The sequence below is a fragment of the Diceros bicornis genome, chromosome 30 (assembly GCF_020826845.1).
Source record: "Diceros bicornis minor isolate mBicDic1 chromosome 30, mDicBic1.mat.cur, whole genome shotgun sequence".
Taxonomy (NCBI): Eukaryota; Metazoa; Chordata; class Mammalia; order Perissodactyla; family Rhinocerotidae; genus Diceros; species Diceros bicornis.
In genome coordinates this window covers 10725276-10744284 of record NC_080769.1, presented here as the reverse complement: position 1 = coordinate 10744284, position 19009 = coordinate 10725276, and the positions used below count along the sequence as shown (strand labels likewise).

The 19009-nt window shown below is 37.7% G+C and overlaps 1 protein-coding gene across 1 annotated transcript; it reads right to left on the bottom strand.

Annotated features, from left to right (window-relative positions):
• Nucleotides 1–8002: 8002 nt before the first annotated feature.
• On the bottom strand, nucleotides 8003–8947 carry LOC131394602 (olfactory receptor 7E178-like). Its single transcript, XM_058525991.1, has one exon. The coding sequence runs from the start codon at nucleotides 8888–8890 to the stop codon at nucleotides 8003–8005; it is 888 nt and encodes a 295-aa protein (XP_058381974.1). The 5' UTR covers nucleotides 8891–8947.
• Between the last annotated feature and the right edge of the window lie 10062 nt (nucleotides 8948–19009).

Here is a 19009-nt window from a genome sequence, read left to right as displayed (position 1 = left end):
GAGAGTTGTTCATCTTTCTGCCTGGGTCATCAATGATAGACTACAGAAAACTCCATAGATATAAACAGAATATAGTCATGCAGTGATTATGATATACAAAGGATCCAATAATATGTCCCCACTCTCAATAAAGACATACCCAAAGAAGCAATATTCAGATACTAAAAATGGAGAGAAGTGAAAGCCATGAGAGCTACAAAATTATGTGATGAGAGAGGTAGGATTTTTAGGTCTAGATGTTTAGTTCTGCTGCATGTCCCAACTTTCACTCCAAATGGATGACACAAGTACTGATATTAGATTGTTTTGCTTAGGAGCCTCTGCATGGAGCTCTTTTGATGTCTCTGTTCCTCAGACTGTAGACGACAGAGTTCAGCATGGGGGTGACTACAGTGTACAACACTGAGGCCACTGCATCCTTCCTGGGAGAAAGTGAGACAGCAGAACTGAGGTAAAACCTGAGGACTGTTTCATACACCAGCAAACAACAGACAGGTCAGAGCCACAGGTAGAGAAGGCTTTGTGCTTCCCACCTGATAAGGGGACTGTCCAAATGGAGGAAACAATTTTGTAGTAAGAGAAAAAGATCCCTGAGGTAGGAAGAAAACAAGTGACGGCACTAACATAATACACGACTATGTTGTTGGTGGAGGTGTCAGCATAGGCAAGGCTGAGGAGCTGAGAAGACTCACACAAGAAAGAGAAACTTCCTCATTTTTTGAAGTAGATAAGTTGCAACAACATCAAATTGCGTGTCTGGGAGAGCAAAGGACTAATTAAAAGTGACACCAAAACAGACAAGCCACAGAGGCATGAGTTCATGATGACTGATAGTGCAGGGGTTGAGAGATGGCCATGAACCAGTCATTGCCATCACTGTCAGGAGGAGAATACCCAAACATCCAAAAATGCTTACATGTATTTCTAATCCTAAACATTTGAAGTGCAGTGTCCCCATCAAATCCAACTCTCTTATTTACAATTGAAGAATTTAGGACCATGGGAGGTTCCCAAACCAGGTCTGAAACCCACAATTCTTATGCCTACTTCACTTCAATCATTACTGAAACAAAGAGGCTTCTCTTTAAATCAATTCTCATGTAAATCAATTCTCCTTATATACAATTTTCCTTAAGTCAACTCCCTGAAGGAAACTCTGACATTCATTGCCTTTGACAGGTCACATTAAGAGTTAATCTGGGGAAAAATGCAAAAGAAAAAAGAACAGAGATGGACATATCAAACACCTGGGGAGTTTCCATATTGGTAAAATGGAGATAATAATTGAACTTACCTTACAGGCTTGTTTTAACAAATTAAATTAAATAGAACATAAAGTGCTCTGCCCATAGTTCTCAATCCTAGTTGATTATTTTATTTACCTGTGAATATTGTAAAATATACTAATGCCTTGGCCACAGCCTAGAACCAACTAAATAATAATCTCTACACACACGGTTCTTAATGGTATCAACGTAAAGCCAGGATCAAGAACAATGCCTTAGAATATTGCCAGGCACTTAGAAAATGTTCAGTTAATATTACCTATTATTAATATAATTAATACCCAATGTCTAAATTAAAAACACAAGCATTTAGTAAAGTTGCTTCTAAATTTAAATTTTATAGGGATTTGAAATATTACCAATAAAATTTGTTTTCTTTAAATTCCTGCTTGATTCCATTGCCCTGTACACCTGCCCCCCAAAATAACCACTGTCATTAATTTGGTGGGTATATTTTTGTCAGTGTTTCCATCATGTTCATATTTATTTGTGTATTTATTAAGGATTTTCTTGGAAATTTACTTAAATAGCATATTACCACACATATTGCATCTAAAATGTTCTTGTTTACTACAATGTTGTGTTTAATATGACATATAATACTTGAACTGATATGTAGTATTACCTGAGGGATGAATTTCATTTTATTTACCAATTCCTAACTCACCAATCACATGAAAGTTCTTTTGCCTCTCTCCATGTCATACAAGTGAGAATTTCTATATGACATGTGCACGGAGGACAGTTGTTTTTGTTGTAAAAATCAATGTCAGTTAAATTTTACTATTTATTGTCTACATTTGTTTTTACAATAGAAAAATCAGTTGTTATCAACTGATGCTATTATTAAGGTATAGAATCAGAAATACTTTAAAGTATCTAATAATAGTCATTGATGACAGCCTCATATGAAAATTTGCATCTTATATAGGGAATAATATTTCCATATTTCAGATTTTCACACTGGGCTGTAAAGTACATTACCATTATGATATAGAAAATCCTATAATCCACCATATGAGTGCCATAAGTACCCCTGAAACCAATGGTTCATTATCCTAATTCACAGAAGTGTGTGTAAATCCCTCAACCTCTCTGTGCTGGTATTCTTGATCTGGAAATTAAGAGAGTAACAGCCATCTCCAGAGATGTGTGGCATCCAACAGAGGTGGAAATTCATAAATATTTGGTCATTGTTTTGTAACCTGAATTTGAATCATTATCGAAACAGTGGATTGATTGATGAAACAGATCCTAAGAAAGTTTTAATAACCTTTCATTTGACTATACAGCAGAGAATTTGAAGGCTGTCCTGTCTTAGGGCTCTAGAAATCCTAAAAACCTGTCTCATCCCACACAATAAAATGTACCTTCTCATTCTGCCTCTTCTTCATATTTATGAAAATCACTGTGATGTTTTTTGAATAATTGAAAGCTATAGATGCTATTAAATGGAAAATAATAGATCCTATTGAACATCTACAACATACACACAAAAAGCGCTGCTTTACCTTGTCTCCTGTCTTATGGGAAGTCCTTGAAATGGAAGAAGGCACAGGCAACAAAGCACCACTGTGTGTGAACCATATTGACTATGCTCTGTTTCTTGAAGCAGAAAAGAGTCTATTCAACATTTAACATATTTGGAGGTTTTCTGTTGTTATTGCTGCCTGCTTTGTTCCAAAGGTGATATAAGCACCAGGGAATTAGAAATAAATGTGACTTAGTCATTTCCTTTCAAGTGCTCAGTATCTATTTGTATAGGAACAAAAATAAAATGCATTCTCAGGTATCCATTGAAAACCAAACTGTCAGATTACAAGATATTTTGATCAAAGTGTATAAATTAAGCTTAGAGTTATTAATATTAATTATAATAATATCTAAATAGTTTGCCCATATAGTGTTCGTCAACTATTTAACCATATAGGTAGCATGCATTATCTACTTTGTCCTTACTCAATGGAGTGCTGTCAACTAGGAATCAACTCAGATGACAATGTTGAGCTCAGAGATACTAAGAACTTGCTCCATGTCACTAGATAATAAGTAGAGCAGGTAGGACTTAAAATTACATTATGGATCTCTGTAACACATGCAGTTAACTTCTAAAGTTTAAGGCAGAGATACATAGGTCTTAACCAATGACACATCTATTGTACATTTTTTAACAATTTCTCGTTTCCTACATATAGATGGAACCGAGACACTGGTGTTACATCTCCCTTTGAAATAGAGAAGGGCTAAATTACAAGCGTGGAGGAGGAAGTGGACAGCTGAGGCAAGATACAGGAGCAGCGACAAGAAAGAGATCTGGCCTAAATTGTCATGAGCCAGCTCTTTCTGTGATGCCTGCCTGTCATCTCAGCCATCCTTCCTATAGTTGATACAGCAAGTGCCACCCACTGCTCTCCACTGTGGTCCACCAGTAACCTCCAAGGAGAGGAGCACAGGGAACAGAGGGGCCTTTGTGAAATGACCAGAGAAGGGATATGACTTGTTGGGCTGTCAGGGGGAGAATTCTGGCCAGTGGCCCTGTGTCTAGGGTCAGACTGTTTGATTCAAACCTGGGTTCATCCCAGTCTATCCCAGATCGAGTTACATTAAAAGTCTATAATTCTTTCCTCATCTGTAAAACAACTATAATGTGTGCATATATATCTTAGGGGTGACTATGAAGATGAAAAGAAGCAAGTTACATGGAGCACATAGCTCAGATCCTAGCAAGTGGGAATATTAAATAAATATTGACATTATGTATATCATCATGTGGCATCATTCCCCCCCTCATCATCATCATCACCTTCATGATCATTTTGAAGTGCTTAGGGAGCACTTTAGAGGAATTCATGCCCTGCCTCAGTGAGAGAGATGCCAATGGGAGCTGGAACCAATGTGGGTGGAAGCAGAACTCTGAATGGGAGTTCTTGGATCCCCATCAGAACCAAGACATTAACTTCATAGGCCTCTGAGCTGAAACTGCATATTGGTGCCTTCCCATCTGGCTACTACAACTGCCCTACCTATCCTGATGATAAAGAAACAATGCTCTCCCAGTTTCTCCCGTATCGAGTATTTCCAAGTGCACTCACTGGACTGCACTGCCTCAATGCTGGGACGTGACAAAGGAATGAGGATCCATTGTCCTTCCCATGCCTGGTGAGCAATGAAGGCTCAGGTTTGGTTCTCAGGACTGGCAGGAAGACAGAGACAGGCACGGACCCCTGGATGCATACAATAACCCTGGGAAGAGAAGACACACACACAGATCCAACTGTACTGAGACCAGCAAACTGAAAAGTTAGACGGCACAGGCTGATTATTTACAGCTGTGTGGGCTTGAGAGTTCAATACACAGAGCTCATAATTAGTCAAATTGGTGCATGTTATTTCAATCTCTGAGGATTTGTTAAGATTAATAGAACAGGTCTTGTGAAAAGTAAATGTCCTTTGTAGGATCTTTGGACTTCCACTTCTCAGGAGGAATCTCTCCTGTACGCCTCTTTCTGACTTTCAAGTTTCATACACCTTAATAAGAAATTCAGACTTACTTTTTAAATACATACATCAACATGTGAATTCATTGTCAAATGCATTCAAATGACCAAGTAATTTAGGGAAGATTAGTTTTTCTATATCAAGAATCTGATAGTATTTCCATTTTGCCAGTTAACATTCGTAACTCTAAGGACAACACTTTTTTTACTGTTATGGAAAGAACACTTAATATAAGATCTACCTTCTCAACAGTTTCTGAAGTGTTCATATGTTATTTTTAACAACAGGACGATGTTGTACAGCAGATGTCTAGAACTTATTCACCTTGCTTGACTAAAACTTTATGCCCTTTAGTTAGTAACTCTCCATTTCCCCCTCCCACCAGCCCCTGGCAGCCACCATTCCACCCTATGAGTCCATGAATATAAAAATTTTAGACACATCATGCAAGTGGAATCATGCATTTTTTGTCTTTCTGTGATTGGCTTATTTCACTTAGCATAATATACTTAAGGTTCATCCACGATGTTGCAAATGGCAGGATTTCCTTCTCATTTCAGGGTGAAGAGTATTCCATTATCCCTTTATCTCTCAATGGATATTTACATTGCTCCCAGATCTTGGCTGTTGTGAATAGTGCTGCAATGAACATAGGAGTGCTACTATATCTTTAAGATCTTGATTTCAATTTTTGGAGGGTAAATACCAAGAAATGGAATTGCTGGGTAATGCAGTAGTTCTATTTTTTTAATTTTCTAAGAAACCTCCATACTTTTTTCCATAGTGGCTGCCACATTTTTTATTTATATCAACAGTATGCAAGAGTTCCAATTTCTCCACATCCTTGCCAACACTTATTGTCTTTTGTTTTTTATATAGTAGCCATCTTGACTGGAGTGAAGTGAGATCTCAGTGTGGTTTTGATTTGCATTTCTCTGGTGAATAGTGATCTTGAGCACCTTTTCGTATACCTGTCAGTCATTTGTATGTCATGTCTGGAGAAATCTCTATCTAAATCCTTCACCCAATTTTTAATCAGATTATTAGTTTTTTAACTATGGATTTGTAGGAGTTTCTTATATATTTTGGAAATTTACCATTATCAGGCATATGGTTTGCAAATGTTTTCTTCTATTCCATACGTGTCTTGTCACTGATGAGGTATCTGGAGTGCACTCAGCTGCTACAGATCTCAAATTTTTGCAGAGATCTAGGTAGAGTTTTGACTTAAAATCACATACCCTCTCTATTATCTGTGATGCCTCTCTCGTATCAAGGATAGTAGCACCACTACTAGATAGTTACTGTGGCTCTTTGGGGGATATTTCCATTGAGTCTCCCCCCTCATTCATAGTGTTAATCAATAGTAGCACTTGTTCTAAATGCTGAAGTTTAAAAAGGAAAAAGCAAGCACAACCTCTGGGGAAAAGTGAGATGTCAGAGATGACATTACTGTATTAGTCAGGGATTTCCAGAGAAACAGAACCAACAGGGTATGTATTTCTTTATTTACAGAGAAATTTATTTTAAGAAATTTGCTCATGTGATTGTGGAGGCTTAATGAGTCCAAATTTTGCAGGGTAGGCCAGCAAGAGTGAAGATTCAGAGAAGAGTCGCAGTTCAAGTCCACAGGCAGACCACTGGCAGGATTTCTTCTTCCTCCAGTAGGTCAGTCTTTGTTCTATTGAGGACTTCAACTGGTTGGAGAAGGACCACCCACATTACAGAGTCATCTGCTTTACTCAAAGTACACTGATCTAAATGTTAATCTCAGCCAAAAAACACTTTCACAGAAACATCCAGAATAATGTTTGACCAAATACCTAGGCACCATAACCCAGGCAAGTTGACACGTAGTTAACCATCACAATTACCTTGGCAAATTCCAAGGGCTTTTGCCCATTACTTTGGTTTTCAGAAATGGAGACACGGCCTGTTCATTGTTCCAGAGTAGACCAGACCCAAACTGTCTCATATCAGCTCACAAAAACTGAGGGATCAAAACACTAATTTAGTCATTTTTAGTGGGAAGTATCTCTTCTCATAGGCTGGTAGGGCTTCATCCCCTGTAAAAGGCATTCCCTTCTCAAGAATCAAAGTTCCTGATCAGGGAAGTTGGTAGATGATTGGGCATAGTGGCAAAAGGCCAAGTAAATTAAACTAGTTGGTAGACAGTTTTTCAGAGAGCCCTAGATCACTGCCTCAGAAACTCTGTGACATCCCTAAGGGAAAGATGGATACTCATACAGTGGATGCAGATCAGAGCCCAAAGACAGATTTGTCAGGACAAGAGACAAGGAAGAATAGCTTCAAAATGAAGTCCTAAAGATACCATTACTAGTGAAAGCAAATAGCTATGCTCTGCTGAAGTAAAGTATATAAGGGTGAGTTTGCAGCAAGGTGAAAATATCTTTTTAACCACACAGATGAATAGTTGCATGGTATGGAAGGAGAATATATGTAAAGAAATATCAAGAATGGTGGGGAAAATCACAGTGCCTGTTGTGAGGATGAGCTTTTTCATATCATCCCTTTTGTGAGCTAGGAGGACAGTGAGAACTTCAGTATCTGCTCATGAGCAGTAGAAGATCCATACATGCTAGTCATCTGTGAACAAAACATATGAGTAGATCAGTAGTTCATGACCTTGGTTATACATGATAAACAATTGGTATGATTTTCAAATTCTCATGCTAAGGCTACACCTCAGTCCAATTCAATTTTAATCTGTGGTGAGAAGCAATCATCAATATTTTTAAAGATCCTCAGGTGACCCCTATAGGAAGCCAAATTTGAGGGCCAATTACATGCATCCTTACACATAGCATGCATAGACAGATCTGAAAGACGCAAGAGTTGCATGGACAACAGACATGAATTTTTTAAAAGGTTGAGGATTGTAATTATTTAAAAGAAAAGGGTTGCACATTTCTCCAGGATTCTTGGGAGAGGGATGAGAAATAAAGAAGGCTCTAGAGCTGTAACATGATTCAATCATGCACTGATTATAATGAGGACAGGAACTCACAATACTCCCTCAATCCCATTGTAGATATACCAAGTGAAGGCATATTCAGATATGAAAGATTGAGGGGATCAAAAGGCACAATAGACACAAAAATTATGAAACCAAATGGGCAGGATTTTGAATTCCAGGTGTTTGGTTTTGCATGATTTTCCAACCTACACAATTGAAAAAGAAGGCATAGGTATTAAGATTAGGCTGTTCTTCTGAGGAGCTTCTGCATGGCCCTCTTGATGTCTCTATTCCTCAGGCTATAGATGAAGGGGTTCAGCATGGGGGTGACCACGTTGTACATCACTGAGGCCACAGCATTCTTCCTGGGGGAATTTGAAACAGCAGAACTGAGGTACACCCCGAGGGCTGATCCATAAAATAAGCAAACAACTGACAGATGAGAGCCACAGGTGGAGAAGGCTTTGTACTTCCCACCTGTTGATGAGACTCTCAGAGTGGTGGAAACAATTCGAGTATAAGAGAAAAGGATTCCTGTGAGTGGAACACCACCAAGGATAGCACCAAGAAAATAGATTAATATGTTATTGGTGGAGGAGTCAGAACAGGCAAGGTGGAATAACTGAGAAGGCTCACAGAAGAAATGAGGGATTTCCACATCCATGAAGAAGATAAGTTGTGACACCATCAAACTGTGCAGATGAGAGTACAATAAACTGATGAAAAAAGACACCAAAACCAGCAGGCCACTGAGGTGTGGGTTCATGATGACTGAGTAGTGCAAGGGGTGACAGATGGCCACAAACCGGTCATAGGCCATCACAGTCAGGAGTAGACTGTCCAAACATCCAAAAAGAGTAACAATAGACATCTGAGTCAGGCAGCCCACATAGGAGATGACTCTGCTGTGAGTTTGGATGTCCACCATCATCTTGGGGATTGTGGTGGAGGTGAAACCAACGTCAGCCAAGGACAGGTTGGAGAGGAAGAAGTACATGGGGGTGTGGAGGTGGGAGTCAGAGCTGATGGTCAGGATGATGAGCAGGTTCCCCAACGTGGTGACCAGGTACATGGACAGGAACAGCCCAAAGAGCAAAGGCTGAAGTTCTGGATCATCTGAGAGTCCCATGAGGAAAAATTTTAAGACACATGTAAAATTTTGTGTTTCTATGTAGCTTGGACACCTTTGAAAAATAAGAGAGGGTTGGAAAAAAGGAATCAAGTAAATGAACACCCAGCACTGTGCCCATGTTTTGGATTCAAGCAACTAACTTGTATGGTCACACACCCCAGGACCTTCACAATATTTCTCATTGTCTCAAATCCAACTTTCTGAGAACTGTTTTGTCATTGGTTTCTGTGTTATTCACCTCCTTCTATACACTCTTTACTTTAGAGACACTCACCTGAAGAATGTTATACGAACAAGGACATTTGGAGATAAGAAATCCATGAACACCATAAAATACAGACTACTTTTCAAAAGAAATTTACTGAACAAGAAACATTCTTCTCCCACTAAGAAAAGAAAATTAACCTAATTAAAGGACACTTAGAAGTAGTCTTATGTTTTTCAGATACAATGCAAGAAATTCTTTTGTTTTGAATATTGATAAACCTTATAATTGCTAAAACTACAATATCTGGATTCTAAATTAAAGTCAAATATTCATAATCAGAGAGTCTTATTTAATGTGCCAGTTATCGTCTGGGATTTCATCATTCATCATTTCACCATTCATCATCAATCCAAAAAGTTCTCATCATAAGGAAAGAAACTCATTTTTCTTTTCTTTTTTTTTTTTTTATATGAGATGGTGGATGTTAACTAAACATATTGTGGTAATCATTTCACACTATACGTAAGTCAAGTTATTATGCTGTACCTTACACAGTGCTCTATGTCAATCATATCTCAATAAAACTGGGGAAAAAATCTTTTCAAATATAACTCTCACCTTTGGCTGGTAGACTTCAAATTTTGATAAATATATTTTGGTAAATGAACAAAATCATACAGCATCATTGACCCCATAGATGGCATTAGTGTACAGTGCACTTCTCAATCACTCAACAATAATTAACTTTTAAAAAAACAGTTTCTTTCAATTTCTCATCTTATTCAGGATTATATACCAAATCCATAACCTTAGGGAAACATCTGATGTTTGACACTCCTCTTTGTTTTTTTGGTCTCCATTTTATAGTGGCTTGGTAAAAGTGCTTACATTTATTTTTTTATCCTAAACATTTGGGAATGCTATGTCTTCCTCAAATCCATCTCTTTTATTTACATTTGAGAAGTTTAGCACCATGGGAGTTCCCAAAAGCACGTCTGAAGCCCAGCCTTTTTATACCTACTTCACTTCAATCTGTACTGAAACAGGGAGGATTCTCCATAAACCAATTTGCCCTTAAATCAAGTCTCTTTAAAGACAGTTCTCCTTAAATCAACTCCCTAAAGGCAACCCTAATCTTCATTTTCCTTGACAGGTCACACTATGAGTTAATTTGGGGAAAATGCAAAAGAGAAAAGGACAGAGATGGATATATCAAACACCTGGAAAGTTTTCATTTCAGTAAAATGGAGAAAATGATTGAACTTACCACGTAGGGCTGTTTTAAGAAATTAAATTAAATTAAACATAAAGTGTTCAGACCCATGGTTCTCAATCCCAGTTGGTTATTGTATTTCCTATGAATATTATAAAATATACCACTGCCCTGGCCACAGACTAGAACCAATTAAATAATGATCTCTATACACGTGGTTCTTAGTGATCCTAACACACAGCCAGGGTCAAGAACAACGCGTTAGAATATTGCCAGGCACTGAGAAAATGTTCAGTTAGTATTACCTATTATTACTATAATTTATACCTAACATCTATATTAAAAACATAAACATTTAATAATATTATTAAATATATATAATTACATATAATAATATTAATAAAATTAACTGATGTTTTATAGAGTTTGAAATATTTGAAATACTACAGATAAAACTGAGTTTTATTTAAATCCCTGCATGATTCCATTGCTCTGAACACCTGTCCCCCAAAACAACCACTGTCACTAATTTTGCATGTATATTTTCATGTCATTGTTTCCATAATGTTAGCATTTATTTATGTATTTGTAAAAGTTTTCCTTGAAAATTTATCTAAATAGCATATTACTACACATATTGCATCTAAACGTCTCTTATTTACTACATCATCATGTTTAATACTAGATATAATACTTTAAATGACACAGAATTACCGAGGAATGAAATTCATTTTATTTATCAATTCCTTATTTCAACAATCCTATGAAAATTCTTTTGCCTCATAGATTTCATACAAGTGAGAATTTCCACATGATATGTGCATGGAGGGCAGTTGTTTTTGCTGTAAAAATGTCAGTTAATTTACTATTTATTGCCTACACTTGTTTTCCCAATAGAAAAATCAGTTGCTATCAACTACATACTATTATTAAGGTATAGAATCAGATATATTCTCAAGTATCTAACTTGATATTTCCATGGTAGTGATTCCATGAGAGTCATTCCATGATCACTCCATAGGAAAATTCACATCTTAGATGGGGAATAATATTTCCACATTTTAGATTTTCAATTTTGGCTGTAAAGTAGATTATTATTAATAGAAAATCCTATAATCCACCATATTAGTGCTGTAAGTACCCCTAAAACCACTGGTTCATCACCTTAATTCACAGAAGTGTGTGTAAATCCTTCAACTCTGTGTCCTGGTGTTCCTGATCTGGAAATGAAGAGAACAATAGCCATCTCTAGAGATGTGTGGAATCCAAGGGAGGGGGAACTTAAGAAATATTTGGTTATTGTTTTGTAGCGGGAATTGGAATCACTACAGAAACAGTGGGTTTATTGATGAAATGCAACCCTAAGACAGTTTTAATAACCTTTGATTATATGGCAGAGAATCTAAAGGCTTCTGATCTCAGGGCACTAAAAATCCTAAAATATGTCTCAGCACACACAACAAAATGTACTTTCCTGGTCTCATTTTGCCTCTTTTTTTTCATATTTATGAAAATGATTATGACAGTTTTTGAATAATTGAATGTTGTAGATGCTATTAAATGGAAAATAATAGCTCTTATTGAATGTCTATGACATACACAAAAGAAGTACTATTTTATCTTATCTTCCTCTGGGACACCCCTGAAGTGGATGAAGGCACAGGCCAGAAAGCTTCAGTTGTAAGAGCTATAATGTCTATGCTATGTTTCTCTAAATAAAAAAGAGTCTACTCAATATATAGCATATTTTGGGGGGGGAGGTTTGTTTGTTGTTGTTGCCTACTCTGTGCCAAAGACGATGTAATATATGGGGAACCAGAGGTGAATGTGACTCAGTCATTTCCTTCCAAGTACTCAATATCTACTTATATAGGGACAAAAATAAAATATTCTATCAGGTATCCTTTGAAAATCAAACCATCCAATCACCAAATATTTTGGTCAAATTGTATGAATGAACCTTAGTGTTATCAATACTATTAATAATAATAATGTCTAAATTTTCCCGTCATGTGTATCCACCACATTTTTAATCTCATATATAGTACATTATCTATTTAGTCCTTACTCAGTGGAGTGCTATCAAATAGGAACCAACTCAGATGACAATGTTGAGGCTCAGAGATACTAAGAACTTGCTGTATGTCACTAGATAAAAAGTAGAGGAGATAGGACTTAAAATTATGTTATAGGTCTTTGTAGCACATGCAGTTAATGTCTTCACTCTGTTAAAATTCAGAATGTTTAAAGCAGAGATCCACAGGTCTTAACCAGTGACAAATCTATTGTACATCTTTTAATAGCTTCCTGTTTCCTGAGTATGGATGGATCTGAGACACTTGATGTCCTGTCTCCCTTTGATAATGGAGAAGTGCTAAATTACAAGAATGCAAGAGGAAGTAGATAGCTGAGGCAAAATCCAGGAGCAGAAGCAAGAGACAGACCTGCCCTAAATTGTCACGAGCCAGCTCTTTCTGTGATCCCTGCCTGTCATCTCAGCCATCCTTCCTATAGTTGATGCAGCAAGTGCCACCCACTGCTCTCCACTGTGGTCCACCAGTAACCTCCAAGGAGAGGAGCACAGTGAGCAGAGGGTGTCTGCATGAAACGACCAAGGAAAGGACACGGCTGGTTGGGTTGGCAGAATTCTGGCCGGGAGCCCTGTGTCTGGAGTCAGACTGTTTCATTGAAACCTGGCTTCATCTCATTCTATCCCAGATCAAGTTACACTGAAAGTCTAGAATCCTTTCCTCATCTGTAAAGGAACGACAACCTGTGCATATAACTTAGGGGTGACTATGCAGATGAAAAGAAACCAGCTACATAGAGCACTTATTTCAGAGCCTAGCACTTGAGAACCTGTAATAAAGCTTCATGATATAATGTACAGTGTCATCTGGCATCACTCTCCACTCATCTTCATCATCAACTTCATGTATCATTTTGGAGTGCTTACGGGACACTGTAGAGGGGCTCATTTCCTGCTCCAGTTAGATAGATGTGTATGGGAGCTAGAAGCAGTGTGGGACGTAAGCAGAACTCTGAATGAGAGTTCACAGATCCCCACCAGAACCGAGAACTTCATAGGCCTCTGAGCTGAAACTGCGTATTGGTGCCCTCCCATCTGGCTACTATAACTGTCCTGATGATAAAGAAACAATGCTCTCACAGCCTCACAGCCTTTCCTGTGTCCAGTATCTCCAAGGGCACTCACTCGACTGTGCTGCCTCTGTGCATGGGCATGACAAACGACGGAGGATCCATCACTCTTCCCATGGCTGATGAGTGGTGAAGGCTCCGGGCCTGTTCTCAGGACTGGCAGGAAGACAGAGTTAGGCATGGACCCCTGGATGCATACAATAACTCTAGGAAGAGAAGACACACACACAGATCCAACTGTACTGGGACCAGCAAACTGAGAGGTTGCAGGGCACAGGCAGATTATTTAGAGTTGTGTGGGCTTGAGAGTTCAATGAACAAAGCTCATAATTAGCCAAATTGGTCCATGTTATCCCAATCTCTGAGGATTTGTTAAGATTAATGGAACAGGATTGTAGGAAATGTAAATGTCCTTTGTAGGATCTGAGACGTTCCACATCTCAAGAATAATCTTGTCTGTACTCTTCCTTCTGACTTTCAAGTTTCATAGATCTTAATAAAAAATTAAGACTTACATTTTAAATTAAAGTACATCAACATGTGAGTTTATCATCACCAGATGCTTTCAAATGACCAAGTAGTTAAGGGAGAATTAGGTCTTCTATATCAAGAATCTGACAGTATTTCCATTTTCTCAGTTAATATTTGTATCTCTATGGACAACTCCTTTTTTGTATTATGGAAAGATCACCTAACATGAGATCTCCCCTCTCAACAAATTTTGAAGTGTTCACATCATTGTTGACTATAGGTACAATGTTGTACAACAGATCTCCAAAGCTTATTCATCTTGCTTGACTGAAACTTTATGCCCTTTGACTAATAATTCTCTATTTCTCCCTCTTGCCAGCCCTTGGCATATACATTATGTAAGCGGAATCATGTAATATTTGTTTTTCTGTGATTGGCTTATTTCACTTAGCATAATATCCTTAAGGTTCATCCATGTTGTTGCAAACGGCAGGATTTTCTTTCCTTTTTTCAGGATGAATGGTATTCCATAATGTATATAATCTTTTCATACATATATATATAATCACAGTTTACTTATCTATTCATCTCTGAGTGGACATTTAGGTTGTTCCCATATCTTGGCTGTTGTGAATAGTGCTGCTATGTACATAGGCGTACTCCAATATCTTTAAGTTCTTGCTTTCAATTCTTTTGGGAAAATACCAAGAAGTGGGATTGCTGGATACTAGATAAGTTCTGTTTTTAATGTTCTGAGGACCCTCCATACTGTTTTCCATAGTGGCTAAGACATTTCTTATTTACACCACCACTGTGCAAGTGTTCCAGTTTCTCCACATCATTGCCAACACTTGTCTTTTCTTTTCTTTTACCTGAGGAAGATTCGCCCTGTGCTAATATCCACTGCCAATCTTCCTCTTCTTGTATGTGAGCCACCACCTCTGCATAGCCACTGACAGATGGTTAGTGTAGGTCCACGGCCGGGAACCGAACCTGAACCACTGAAGTGGAGTGTGCCGAACTTAACCACCAGGCCACTGCGATTGGGCTATTTTTCTTTTATTATAATAGCCACTCTGACATATGTGATGTGATTTCTCAGTGTGGTTTTGATTTGAATTTCCCTGGTGAATAGTGATGTTGAGAACATTTTCGTGTACCTGTTAGTCATTTGCATGTCCTCTTTGGAAAAATGTTTATTTGAGTCCTTACCCATTTTTTAATAACCCAGGTTATTAGTTTTCTTACTATGGAGTTGTAGGAGCTCCTAATATATTTTGGAGATCAACAAATTATCAGACATATGGTTTGCAAATGTTTTATCCCATTCCACAGATTGTTTTTATGCTGATGAGGAATCTGAACTGCACTGAGTTGCCACAGGTCTCAAATTGTTGCTGAGATCTAGGTGAAGTGGTGTCTTCAAATTCCATACCCTCTCTATTATCTGTGATGCCTGTCTCATATCAAGGATAGTAGCATCACTCCTAGATAGTTTCTGTGGACCTTTTCAGCATATTTCCATCCAGGTTCTCCTCCCATGCATAATGTTAATCAATTAGTAGCACTCATTCTAAATGTTGAACTTTAAAGAGGAAAAAGAATGTACTACCACTGGAGAGAATAGAAAATGAGAGATCAAAAGGCAACATTACCGTATTGGTCAGGGTTTTCCAGAGAAACAGACCCAACAGGATAAGGATAAAGATATATATACAGAGAGATTTGTTTGAAGAAATTGGCTCATGTGATTGTGGAGGCTTGGTAAGTCCAAATTTTGCAGGGGAGGCCAGCAGGCTGACGATTCAGGGGAGAGTTGCAGTTCAAGTCCAAACGCTGTCTGCTGACAGGATTTCTTCTTCTCCAAGGAGGTCAGTCTTTGTTCTATTAAGACCTTCAAGTGATTGGATAAGGCAGCCCACATTATAAAGAGTCATCTGCTTTATCCAAAGTCCACCGATCTAAATGTAAATCTCAACCCCAAAACAAGGTTTCGCAGAAAATATCCAGAATAGTGTTTGACCAAATATCTGGGCACCGTGACACAGCCATGTTGACATATAAAATTAACCCACACAATTACCTGGGCAAATTCCAAGGGCTTTTGCCCTTTACTTAGAAATGGATGAATGGATAAAGAAGATGTGGTATATATACACAACGGAATACTACTCAGCCATGGAAACAATGAAATCCAGCCATTTGTGACAACATGGATGGACATTGAGGGTATTATGCCAAGTGAAATAAGTCAGAAGGAGAAGGTCAAATATGACCATATGATCTCACTCATTAAGTTGTAGATAATAAAAATAACAAACAAACACATAGAGATAGAGACTGAATTGGTGGTTATCAGAGGGGAGAGGGGAGGGAGGAGGGCGAAAAGTATAATTAGGCACATGTGTGTGGTGATGGCTTGTCCTTAGTATTTGGGTAGTGAGCACGAGGACATGATGTAATCCATGTAGAAATAGAAGTATAATGATGTACACTTGAAATTTATACAATGTTATAAACCAATGTTGTCACAATAAACAAACAAACAAACAAAAAGAAATGGAGACACAGTCTATTCATGGTTCCAGAGTAGATCAGACCCAAACTGTCTCATTTTAGTTCATGAAACCCAAGGAATCAAAACCCTAATTTAGTCAATTTTTAATGGAAAGTATCTCTTCTCACTGGCTGGTATGGCTCCACCCTCTGTAAAGGGCATTCCCTTCTCCAGTATCAAAGTTCCTAATCAATGAAGTTGGTAGATGATTGAGCTTAGTGGCAAAAGGCCAAGTAATTAAACTAGTTAGCAGGCAGGTTTTCAGAAAGCCCCAGGTCACTGCCTCAGAAACTCGGTGCAACATGCCTAAAGGAACAATAGATACCCATATAGTGGACACAGATCAGAGCCCCAAGACAGATTTCTCAAGAAACAGACAGGGAAGAATAGCTTCAAAGTGAAGTCCTAAAGATACTGTTACTAGTGAAAGGAAAGAGTCTCCCTTTGCTGAAGTAAAGTATAGAAGGGTGAATTTGGAGTTCGGTGACAATCTGTTATTAACTGGTGCAGATGACTAGTTTTATGTATGGAAGGAGAATATATGTAAAGAAATATCAGGAAATGTTGTGAAAAATCACAGTGCCTGTTGTAAGGGTGAACTTTTTCATATCATCCCTCTTGTGAGCTAGGAGAGCTTACTTTAAGACCTTCAGCATAGGCTCATGAGCAATAAAAGATCCAAACACACTAGTCATCTTTGAATGAAATATGTCATTTGATCAGTACTTCACAACCTTGGTTATACATGAGAACAAACTGGGATAATTTTTAAATCCTCATGCTAAGGATATTCCTCAGTTCAATTAAATTATAAGCTGTGGTGAGAAGCAACCATCAATATTTTTAAAAATCCCCAGGTGACTCCAATATGAAGCCAAAGTTAAGGACTAGTCACAATGCAGTCTTACACATATGCATGAACAGATCTGAAAGAAACAAAAGTTGTCTGTTCTAACTTAGATTTAAAGCAATTATCGTATCAAGTGCTGATGTAGTTTCCCCCAAATTATTCTCTCAAACATTGATGTTCTTCACCTTCATCTGATCACGCACTTGTTTTCTCCAGAAGAAATGGAATGAAAATCATACAGTCGTCACAATAAAGTGCTTACATATCAGGTCTGTGCTTGTTTCTTCACATGTATGACTTTATTTCATCTTTAAAGCATTTCTTTGAGATATTTTCTCTCATTTACCCCACTTTTCGGAAGAAGACCCTGAGATTGAGTTGGACTCTAACCTGGCAAGCTGACACTGACTTTGCTATCCTACTTTTCATAAGAAAAGTGATGTGATTTTCAACTTCAAAGTAGGAATATAGGTTTAAGGCTGGTTTGTTCAGATGATTCATAGAAATATAGCACCTAGAATAACTCTGAGATGTTGCTTCATTCTTTGTGATCCTTCATTCCTTCATTCCTTTCTTCCTTTGCTTCTTTTATTTGACCTTTATTTCCCATCATTACAATTTTGAGATGCATCTTCTAAGACCCTAAAACATGTAGTAACGAATACAATAGAATCAGAGTTGTTTTCTCACGTGATTGAATTTAATTTTTCTGAGACTCTCTGGAGGTGCCATCAGGAATTGTAGTTACACACATGTAGAAGGTTTTGAGAACTTACCCCACTTTTTCATAAGAATGTTAATAGAATTGATCCAATTCTAATAGAATTGAGTCTATTCATCACCTGAAAAATTACCCTTGTGTCCATTTGTTGTTAATTCCCCCTGCCATCTCAGCCCTAAGAAACCATTTATCACTTTCTGTCTCTACAATTTTGCCTTTTCTTGATATTTCATATAAATGGAATCATACAATATGTGGTCTGTTGTATCTTGTTTCTTCTACTTAGCATATGTTTTCAAGGTTCATCCATGTGGAAGTATGTATCACATTTTGTTCCTTTTAATTGCAGAATAGTATTCTATTTTATGTATACACCATATTTTGCAATTCAGTTACCATTTGGATATTTCCATTTGGGGGTTATTATGAATAATGCTGCTGTGAACATCTGTGCACATGTCTCTGTGTAGACATGAATATTCATTTCTCTTGGGTAGATACTTTGGAGTGCAATTACTGGGCTATATGGTAAATTTATGCCTCATTTTTTAAGAAACTGCCAAACTATTTTCCAAAGCGGTTGCACCAATTTACTTTCCCACTAGGAATGCATAAAGGTTCCAGTTTTCCCATATCTTAGCCAACACTTGGTATCCAGGAAAAACTCTAAAAGGAGAAAATGCTTGAAAGTTGAGTAAAAAATAATGAGAAGAAATTTAACTAGACAATATATTTGGTTGACATACAAGAGAGAAGCATATCAGCAAGATATATGGAACTTATAGCTAAGATATTATAAATAAGTTTGGATACATAAATGGAGGACAGACCATTGAGAGTCTAATTTGACATACTAAGGATTTTATAAGCATTTGAGAACCAGAGTCATGTTGGAATCATATGTACAATATGAAGACTTTAGGATCGCCCTCAGTGG

Excerpts from the sequence above, each read along its gene's own strand:
- LOC131394602 (XM_058525991.1), bottom strand. The coding sequence starts at position 8,890 with ATGGGACTCTCAGATGATCCAGAACTTCAGCCTTTGCTCTTTGGGCTG.